This window comes from Protopterus annectens, chromosome 14.part0 (assembly GCF_019279795.1).
Source record: "Protopterus annectens isolate FY-2018-M chromosome 14.part0, PAN1.0, whole genome shotgun sequence".
NCBI classification, from domain to species: Eukaryota; Metazoa; Chordata; order Ceratodontiformes; family Protopteridae; genus Protopterus; species Protopterus annectens.
Window position 1 is genome coordinate 691,126,218 of NC_056748.1, and position 10,854 is coordinate 691,137,071.

Sequence of the window (10,854 nt, forward strand, 5' to 3'; positions counted from 1 at the left end):
TGTAATGATTCCCATAGCTGAGGAGGAGCTATTAGATGTAATGAAGGGTGCTAAAAAAATAATCCTAGGATTCATAGACTTGATAGTAACTGGTTTTGTGTAATGGGCAGAGTTCCTGATTCACAAGTGTGTCACTGCTCAGCACTGTAGCTGTGCTGTAATGAGCAACAAGATTTTTTGGAGCGGCATGTCAATGCAGTAATCTGTTGGTATGGCCTATGGCAGTTTGGTCCTTGCACATAGGTTCATACTAGGCTATCTGCCCTAGGGCATTTATAAGCCTAGCCAGAATGTGTTTGGCTTTCGCCACCCATTTTAAATTTATTTTGCTATGCCCTTTTTCGAGGTTAGTATGCTGTGCCTCTGTCTAACAGTGACACAGAAGTGATACCCGGGGTAAACCTACGATCTCCCATCCACTCATCAAGATTCCTCTTGAAGAGAGTCAATGAGGGACTCTGCCTAACCTGGACTGGGATTTTATTCCAGAGTGAAGGGAGCCTCTGGGTTATGAATCTGTCCCTCCAGCATGTCCTATTTATTTTAGTGCTGAGGTTCAAGTCTCTCGAGCACGTAGCTTGATGGGATTTAGATTTTCTGAGGTGCAGCATGTCCATTAATTCCGGGTTGGACATGGCTTTATACGTCGGGCACAGATCACCTCTGAACAGGTGGTATGCCACTGAGTAGAGCTGGAGTTTCTTTAACCGGGCAGCATATGGCATCTGTTTGAGCCCTTTGATCCTCTTGGTGAGGTACTTTTGGGGTCTTTCCAGTTGCTGCAGGTGTCTGGTAAGGTACATCCCAAAAGGGGCATTTGTACTCAATTATGGGCCTGATGAGGGATGAGTAAAGAGGCACGATGACCTCCCCTGATCTAGATGTGAATCCCTTCATGATTAGGTGGGCTATATAAAATGTTTTTCTAACCACTTTGGCCACGTGGTTGTCAAATGAGAGATTGCTATCAACTTGGGTCCCCAGGTCCCTAATTACTTCTTCTGTACTTAATGGATTACCACCTATGTGGTAATTTGTGGGCACTTTTTGCCAAAGGGGATGACTATACACTTTTTGGCATTTAGCTTGAGGCCATGGCTCTGGCACCAGTTGTCTGTTTCTATGAGGCCCTTTTGGAGGATGCTTGTGTCGGCTGGAGAGTCGATTTATGGCGCCCAATTTGCAGTCATCTGCGAACTTGGTCAGCCACAGTCCTTCTGTGTTGGCCTGTACCTCCGAGAAATACATACCGAACAAGAGAGGTCCCAGGACTGAGCCTTGTGGGACACCACTTGTAATTGGTTTGGAGTCTGACATGGCTCCAGCAATTCTAACCATGTGGGTTCTGTCCTTTTGCCAATTTGCAATCCATCTAGTGACATAGGGGTTTATATTTAAGCTGGTGAGCTTATCTATAATGCCCGAGTGGGGTATTGTATCGAAGGCTTTTGCGAGGTCCAGGTAGGCTGTGTGGACCACCTTCCCCTCGTCAATGGCCTTGGTGACTGTTTCAAAGAAATCAACCAGGTTTAAGAGGCAGGATCTGCCCTTAAAGCCGAACTGGGTAGGATCCAGTGTTTGTAGGTCCCCAATATCTTTATTTATGAGGTCCATGATGATCCTTTCCATAGCTTTGCAGACCAAGCTAGTCAGGCTTATGGGGCGATAGTTTCCAGGATCCGTTGAGGCACCACCTTTATGGAGAGGGACCACTGTTGCTGTACGCCACTCTTTGGGCACATATCCTGTAGTAAGGCTGAGATTGAACAGTAGTTTTATGTTCCCATTGAAATGCCCTGCAAGGATTCTTACACAATGAAGTGATCCATATATGTCCATACTTTACAAGATCAATTGGCTTGGAAATCAGAATCATGGTCTCCATCAGCTGTATGTTCCCCTGTAGTACTTCCTGTAATGTATAGTAGGCTAGGGAGTCGGCTACCAGGCAGTCCTGTCTGGCCAAGGGGATCAGACTTTCTTTTTGGTGTAAGTAAATTGACATACGACTCAAGGTCACCCTTGTGCATGTGTGTTTGACAAGAGTTTATCTTAATGCCTTAGTCAGGGGGCAGATTTCTGATATTTCAGCCTGCTTGCTGCTGCAGCCACTAGTGGCATTTATCCTACAGTCAAGCAATTTCTTAAGGGGGGGGGGGCTACATTAGAGGTTTCCAGGGAAGTCAGTTCCTCCTGCTGGGACTTGAATATTAGCAAAGAAAAACAGGCTCTTCCTTCCTTTGAAACAGTCAGTAAATTTTTTATCTTTCAGAATTTCACTTCCTGATAGTTGTTGCATTGGGTGCAGTCATAATCCCAGTGGAATCATCAGTACTTAACTCTTCTGTAAATGTAATGCAGCAGCGATGAATGTTACTTGCTGAGCTGGAAATTTGTGCACAACTTTGAAGTCATTCCTACATTTTTTCTACCCTGCTTTATCATTCAGTCTCTACCCCACTTCCCATGTCCACCACTGGGGTCTGCTAGCCACTCTGTATACCCCAGGCCTATCGGTATTTACCAGCTAGGGCTGATGTGGATCTTAAGGACATTCTTTGGAGTCTGAAGCTAACAATCCATGGGAGGGGGGGGGTTACACCTATGACCTATCTTGGTATCTCCCCACACCTCCCTTATGGGTCCCCTGACAACTCTGCTGGATGGTGTAGTGGAAGGACCTAACTGAACCACGCTACACTTTTGCACAAAGCTCATGTCTGAGGGCTGGCTTGCCATTTGGCTGAAATGCATTGCAATTGGCTTCCTTGTCTTTGCCAGGGGGCTTCTATTGCTTTTTATGCTTGTGCATATGTTGCTTGCTCCCCCCCCCCACCTAAAGGATGGGTCCACCTATTCTCCCTGCCAGTGCTTCAGGCACCTAAGCCACTAATGGAACACTAATTGTCTGGGCTTTAGTAAGGGCTTTATCCTGCTACACCATGGTGCTGGCTTCATGGCTGAAAGGTGTTTGACAAGTTTGTTTGACATGTTACATCCGCCAGGAAAATTTCAGAACTAATGGCTTTAATATATGGAAAGCCTTAAGTTCTTCAGAAGGAGAATGTGGTCCTTAACTGTAATCCCTTTTTTTAGTGCCTAGAGTGATTTTGAAGGTGGATTTTATCAAACCGTTTGACTTTAGTCTACATCCTGAAAAGCCAGAGCAAAGGGGAAGTTATTGTCCTTGGGATATTACGTTGACAGAGATAGACTTCAGACTTAACATGACATCTTTTTTCTTTTATGCTTTGAGGGGATCTTCCAGGAATTGATCCAGATGTGGGGAACACCTCGGATAGATCTGTGAAGGGCTGTCCAAAATTCATTGTAGTGACTGTTTTGGCAAAGAAAACATTTGGGTTCCCCCTTTTTGGAATTGGCCAAAAGCAATTACCACACACTTCCTCACTGATTGGATATACTCGCACAAGACTTGGGGAGTTTGATGCATCCAAATCTCAAACAACTTCAGTTAACTGCTTGGATGATTCCGTTCTGATGCCTTTTAGGCACCTCTATCATGAGGGTGTACAGCAGGTGCTAATAGGCAAGAAACATGCTAGTAGAAAATCTTGTATTGGAAAGTGGAAAAAGCCAGAAACCCATCAAAGATTATTTACCGCTAGTGCTGAAAAATTTGTATGAGTTGCAATCCTCTGACCTATCTTATTCCTCTTACCAAGGTACATCTTGCAGCCATTTCAGCATGCCTGCCCATATGTCTTCCTCTTTCTTCTCTGTCTTAAACAGTTTCTTAAGAGAGTTTCACAATGGAGACTTCCTCACAAATGGGGTCACTCGGGATCTTAACTTTGTTCTGGAAAAGTTGACCATCTCCATTTGAGCCTGATTATTAAGCAGATTTGAGATTCATTGTATGGAAAACTGTTCTTATTGCTTTGACGTCTGCAGAGTATCTGAATTACAAGCTGTCTTGAAGGATGAGCTCTTTTTTTTACCCCCACAGGGATAAACTCATTTAGAACAAATCTGTTTTTCATTCCCAAAGCTGTTTCAGAGTTTATTTGAATGAAGCTATCCGTTTCCTGGTCTTCCATCCAGATCCTTTTTGTTATACCTAGCACAGTTAACCATTTCTAGACAGTATCCAGGCACATTGTACTAGAGCGTTGGCATCTATTAGTACCATAGTGGAAAGTGGTGGACTTTAGAAGCATTCTAGAGGCCGCTGCATGGTCCTTTTGTACCTGCTTTTGCAAAACATTACAAACTGGATTCCTTTTCTAGGTCAAGTACTACGGCAGACTTTATAAGGACCATTCTCCAGGTGCTCCTGGATCCATATCATTCTTTTTCTCAGGTTGGTTTAACTTTGTTAATCAACCCATATAACCTAAATGCTATTGCTGCAGTGAGAATGGTGAACATAGTACAGTTGTGTAAGTTGCATTTACCCATAACAGTAGATGTTCGAATTCCTCACTGCTGCAGTAGACGTACTGACCCTCCCATCTCCTGTTTTGTGTGTGTAGTTACTGGTTGGGATATAAACTTTTTGATAGTATTGCATTGTTTTGCATTTCAGGAGGAGTATACTCCTGTACATTTTGGTAAGAAAGTCCTGAAGAAAGCTTTGATTGGACAGCGTTATGGAGGGAAATTGCAATCTGCAATCAAAGTGAAGGTGTCAGAGTTAGCCATAGCTCTTAGAAACTGGCTGGCTGTTTTTGTCCTGGGCAGGGTACGGCATGTATAGCCTAAAGGGTACTGCAACAGTGCGGAAGTCAAAGATCTGCTGTTATAGGTGAGTACAGTTTATACAACTGTGTCTGTTAAATTAACAACAAAAAAAAACTGAAGGTGGGTAACTTTTTTTCCCTTTATAGCTTACATCCTTCAAGCATGTACAGAATGTGGAGGGTCCTTTCTGATGCAGGAGAGTTTGAAAGTTTTGGGAGTCAGAACAGATGACTGTCCGTTGTTTAGTTCCCATTTATGAGTGGTACTATAGCACCGATCCTTATAGTCTAATGTATGTGATTTTTGAAAGTGTGGGCACAACACTGTACTTTGCAGACCTTTAACTGCATGTTAATGTTTTATCTCTTAAGTTTCCACTTGCTTTCGGTTTTATGTAAATGAGCTTGTGTGCTTGAATTAAACTGTTTATGCCTGATCATGCTTGCCTGAGTTAATAGCTTTCATGTATGTTCATGCATAGCATGAAGTGCCTGTTGTTTCCCATGACAGAAGATAAAAATGTCTTTAAAGTGCAGCTTGCATAAACAGTTCTCAATTGAATGCTTTTGTTCAGATATTAAATTCACCCGTTTTAGAACGAACATGTAAAGACCTATCTATATATTTTACAGAAAGAGCGAGATAAGTCTGGCTTGGAATTGGACAAGTCTCCTTTGGCCTCAGCAGGTGTCCTTCAGGTTTCTGCTGATGCTGGGTTGATTGTATCTGAGAGTGGTGCACTGGCAGTTGAAGCACTTATCGAGGCTTGTGTTGGTGAGTATAAAAGAAAAGTTTTGTAGTGGCTTAATGAGGCAAAAACACGCAACTTAAGGAGGGACTAAAAATTTAATTGTAGTTGATAAAGCATGAAATACTTAGTATTTATATACTTAGCAGTTGGATAAGAAGTTACCGTGCCAACTGTATGTGAATGTAGAAAGTGGCTGCCCCAAGGAGTGAAAGTGTGGTTCTCAATACAAGACTTAACTGTTGGTGCATTTTTGTGAATTTTTTTTCATTAGTAGTTGCTAATGTTTATACTGCTTTTTAAAGACACTTTAGATCTGTTCACCATCTTACACTAACAGCTTTTTTTTTTTTAAATCCAAACGACCATAATTTTATTATTTTACACACAAGCAGCATACTCTGGTTAGTAAGCTATAAATATAGTCAGGGTTACTGTTGGGATAGCATTAAGTGATGTGCTTTTTGAATCAAAAGAATCATGTTTATAAATTTAGATTTCTACTGATGTAAAATATTAAAAGAGAATGAGATGTGTGCCTTGGGTAATTGATAATTGTTGTACTTTAGTTTGCTTATGTGATGAACAAGCTCCTTGTAAAGGATCATTATTGCAGTATCATTTGTAATAGTAGGTAACTACAGATGTAATGGGATCCTATCTCGCCTACATTCATGACAGATGGGTTCGGAGCCGATCCATCGGCTCCGACTCGGCAACTTATATACTAGCACGAAGTCTCTCATTGGCTGGGCTATACCCTATCCCAGGATGCACCACACCTGCTTCCCCAGATCTCGTTTGCCTCTTTACTAGCTGGACGTGGTCTCGACTTGGCTGGAGCTAAGTGGTTTATCTTTACCTTTATTGGTCTTTGACCTTGGGGTTTCTTGTCAGATATTAACCAAACAGCTGTTTTAACAGCTTCTTTATCCTTTTTTTTGAAAGTTTGAGTGCTAAGTGTTGTCTGGTACTTGTTCTTTTTGTTGTCGGGCAAGGCCCGTTTAAGTTAGAGGGCCCTTGCCCTATCCTAGTGTAGTTTTAGTTAAAAGGCTTTTTGCTACTATTAATTTAATTCCTTTGTGTTTTTTGTACCTACGGGCCAAGCCCGTTTAAATTAGAGGGCTTTGGCCTTGGTATTATTGTCAGTTGTTTGTGAGGTAAATTCTACTGTGTCTCGCGCTTTTCAGTTGGCGCTATTTTTCTTATAGTGCTTATTTTGTGGTGAACTCTATTTCTTTAGCTACCTGTATTATGTCTAAAGAACAGAAGTCAGGGTTTAAAAAATGCACTCGGTGCAGTTATAAAATGTCCATAACAGACAGCCATTCTGTTTGTGTTTATTGTTTGGGGCCGAAACATTTACAAGAGACTTGTAGCGTATGTCATGCCTTTTCTGCTAGAGTTCTTCAAGAGCGTAAGAACAAGCTCATTTTAAAAGGGCTTATTAAACCCTCCTTTGAGGAAGCTTTGAATCCTCCTGTTGCTTCCAAAAAGAAAAGATCGTCGGCTCCGACAAGTCCGTCGGAGCCGACTTCTAAAAAGAAAAAGTTGACCTCTTCTTCCTCGGCTCCACTGACTTCGGGGCCGAGTGTCGAAGAGTCTGCCTCGATACCTCCTACCGGTTCCATTGTCTTGAGCCGCAAGTTGGAATATCGACAGGTGAATCACCTCCATCGGCTCCAATGGCTTCGGAGCCGGTGGAAGTGTGCAGCTCAGACTCTTCCCCCTCGGCTCCGAAGAAAAAAAGCTTCTTCGGCGCCGATAGTGATCCATGAGTTGGTGGAGTCGGCGCCGACAGTATTGGAGCCGTTTCGGAGCCGGTCCCCTTCTCCCTCGGAGCCGAGAGGAAAGTCTTCTCGAGTGTCTACCTCCTCTAAATCCTCGAGACTATCGGATTCAGACCTGGATAGGGTTTTACAGAGGCTCTTCCAATCTCCAGTATTTGCTAAAATGGTCTCGGCTCCAGCACAGTTTGCTTCGGAGCCGATCCCCCCTCCTACACTCTTGATTCCTCCTCCAACCTCTTCTGAGTTGTTGGAGCCGGTGGTGGTGGAGCAATGTGGAGCCATACGGTCGGAGCAGAGACCCCTATCAGGCCTTTCGGCTCCGACCATGCTTCCTACCCTGTCCTCCGGTTCAGGGTTTGGCACTGCGACCTCTACAGCCGGGCCCGAGGGGAATACTTTGGGATTAGGTGCTTCGGTGCCTAGTCTTCCCCTCGGAGCATCGGCTGCTGGAATTCCCAGTGCCATCGTGGCCTCTAGACCAGTGACTTCCTTGGATTCTGGAGGTCCGGCCTTTGAGGCCATGAGGAGCGCGCTGGCCATGCCCTTGCCGGTTCAGCTAGACTCTACCTCACCGTCCCTAGATTTGGAGACTGGTGCCTCTGTTGCGTTGCAGCCCCCCGGCAGCGGGGCTCCAGGGCCTGAGGATACCCCAATCGGGGGTTCCCTTCTTCCGGGTGGTCCATCCGAAACCGCTTCGGACGAACCTCCACGGAAGAAATTGTGCAAGAGGAAGCACGTAGACTCCCAAGATGAGTCTATCACATCGGATACTGACCTCGATGATGCTGAAGGGTCCCCCAAATCATCTTCGGATGATATCTCCTTCTCAGATATCTTGGAGATTCTGAGACAGAGAGGTGACTGGCAAGCCAAAAACCCTTCAACTGAGGAGTCAGTCTTCCTCAAGGCCTTTGGAGCCCAGCCCTCTGCCTCCTGGGTGTCTCCGCCCTTTGAACTCCTTGATGTGGTTTCTCGAAGGGTGTGGGAACACCCTGATTCCGTGGAACCGGTGCCTGCGAGGCCTAACAAATTCTTGTCAGCTCCCCCCCAGAAAGAATTTCTCACTAAGGGAGTACCGGTAGATGCTTTGGTGGTGGCTTCTGCCACACAGCAGGACGTGGCAGAGGCTTCGACGTCTATTCATCCTCCTAATAAGGATTCTAGGAGTATGGATAGGTAAGGGAAGCGTACCCTGTCCTCAGCGGCCTTTACCTTACGGTCGCTGAATTATTTATGTCATTTTACGAGGCTCCAAAGGGATCTTCTCAGAGCTAAATGACTCCCTTGTTGGTAATCTACCTGAAGTGCTGGCCTCGACTGTTGGCGCACAGATGATTACTCTTTCTTCTATTGTTAACTCGTCCATGAGGCTCATCTCGTATGCGGCCGAGGGGGCGAGTAGAGCAGCGGGAACAGGCGTTGCCCTTAGGAGACAAGCCTGGTTACGCTTGTGTTCGTTCGGAGGCCTTCAAGTCTTCCTTCACGACGCCTTTGATGGGTCATCTTTGTTTGGACCCAAGGTGAAGGACACGCTAACTCGGTGCGAGCAGGAGGGCAAGACTTTGACTGCCGTTGGGGCCCGTTATTCCGCTCCTTCCAGGCCTTATCCCAAGGCTGGGAGAGGAGGGAAAATGTGGTTCAAAAAATCCCAAAAGTCTTTCTCTACTCCACCCAGTGATTCCCCCTCCAGTGGCAGGGGATTTGGAAGACGCCCCAGAGGTGGCAGAGGCCCCCGTAACTCTGGAGACCGCGATTCCTTTCGTGGTTCTTCATACAACCAGCGTTCCTGAGTGGTTGCCCGACTGTGCAACTCCGGAGCCAGTCGGGGGTCGCTTTGCGGCGCATCCACAAGCTTGGGAATCCATTACAAGCGATCAGTGGGTGCTTCGCATTATCACCGGAGGATATGTCATCCCTTTCAGCAAACCCCCCCTTTCTTTAAGGGAAATCCCGGACGTGCCACCCAGTCAGCGGGATCAGGCAGCATTAGAAATTTCAAAGCTGCTAGAAAAAAGAGCCATCCAGCCTGTCCCCACCGACCAGATCGGATCAGGAACTTACTCAAAATTATTTTTGGTGCCAAAAAAGACAGGGGACTTCAGGCCCATTTTGGACCTCAGTGCATTGAATCGTTTCGTCAAGAAGTCCAAATTCCGAATGGTCACTCTTCAATCTATTCTTCCTTTGCTGGAAAAAGATGCATGGATGTGCTCAGTAGATCTCCAGGACGCTTACTATCATATTCCCATAGCTCAAGAGTCCAGGAGACATTTACGCTTCCGCCTCGGAGCCAGTCATTTCCAATTCCGAGCACTGCCCTTTGGTCTCACCACAGCCCCCAGGGTGTTCACCAAGTGTCTGGCAGTGGTAACTGCTCACCTGAGAAGTCTGGGATTCCAGGTGTTTCCTTATCTAGACGACTGGCTCCTTACAGCCACCTCCGAGCATCTACTTCAAGCGCTCAGAGCCACATTCACCTTGGGCCGTTTTTTGGGGATCACATTCAATTTGCAAAAATCTGTACTACAGCCTTCTCAGCGTATTACTTTCATAGGCGCAGACTTAGACACAAGAAGAATGCGCGCCTTTTTGCCGGCAGCAAGAATTCAGATCTTACAAGATCAAATCAAATCCTGCCTTCACTTACAAAGAGCCCCGGCCCATCGAATTCTACAACTGTTGGGCTCGATGGCGTCGACTATACTTCTAGTTCCCTTGGCCAGACTTCACATGCGAATTCTACAATGGCTACTGTCGGTTCAATGGTCTTATCAGGAACTGCCCTTGAACCACTTAATCATAATAACGGAAAGTTGCCGTCGAGATCTGCGTTGGTGGCTTCTACAGTCAAATCTCGACCAAGGGCGATCATTTATTCCTCAACGTCCGTTGCCACTGTGACCACGGACGCCTCCCAGGTAGGGTGGGGGGGTCATTACCTGGACAGGTCGGTCCAAGGCACATGGCAGATCCAGGAAACACATTTGCATATCAATGTCCTGGAGATGAGAGCGGTACTATTGGTACTCCAAGCTCTCCATCACGCTCTCCGCAGGGCCCAATTGCGATCCTATCCGACAACATGTCAGTAGTATGGTACATAAACAAGCAAGGGGGTACCAGGTCTTACCCACTATGCAGAGAAGCCATGAGACTTTGGCACTGGGCGGTAACTACCAACCGCTTTCTAATGGCAACGCACATACCGGGGAAGTCCAATGTGATTGCGGACAGATTAAGCAGGACCATTCTCTTGCCCCACGAGTGGTCCCTCAATCAGAGTATAGCTGCGAAAATCTTCGACAGATGGGGTCTTCCTTGCTGCGATCTGTTTGCCAGCCCCCACAATGCGAAATGCACAGAGTTCTTCACATTGTTCCCTTCCCAGGGACAGATTCCCAGGGACGCTCTGACCCACAGTTGGCCCTCCGGTCTTCTCTACGCCTTCCCTCCGTTCCCCCTCCTACCGAGGGTGATACAGAAGGCCATTTACATGGAGAGCGAGATGATTCTGATTGCCCCGCACTGGCCTCGTCAAGTTTGGTTCCCTTTCCTTCAGAGGCATGCGATAGAAGGTCCATGGTTTCTGGATCCGGTGCCAGACCTGTTGAC

The 10,854-nt window shown here is 46.0% G+C and overlaps 1 protein-coding gene across 1 annotated transcript in view; it reads left to right on the top strand.

The window, feature by feature from the left end:
* The window catches only part of NOL9 (nucleolar protein 9), a 455,387-nt gene that overhangs the window by 158,589 nt on the left and 285,944 nt on the right, over window positions 1-10,854 (top strand). Inside the window, exon 5 of the mRNA XM_044055607.1 lies at window positions 5,337-5,478. Coding sequence (XP_043911542.1) covers window positions 5,337-5,478 — 142 coding nt within the window. The remainder of the gene's footprint in view (window positions 1-5,336; window positions 5,479-10,854) is intronic.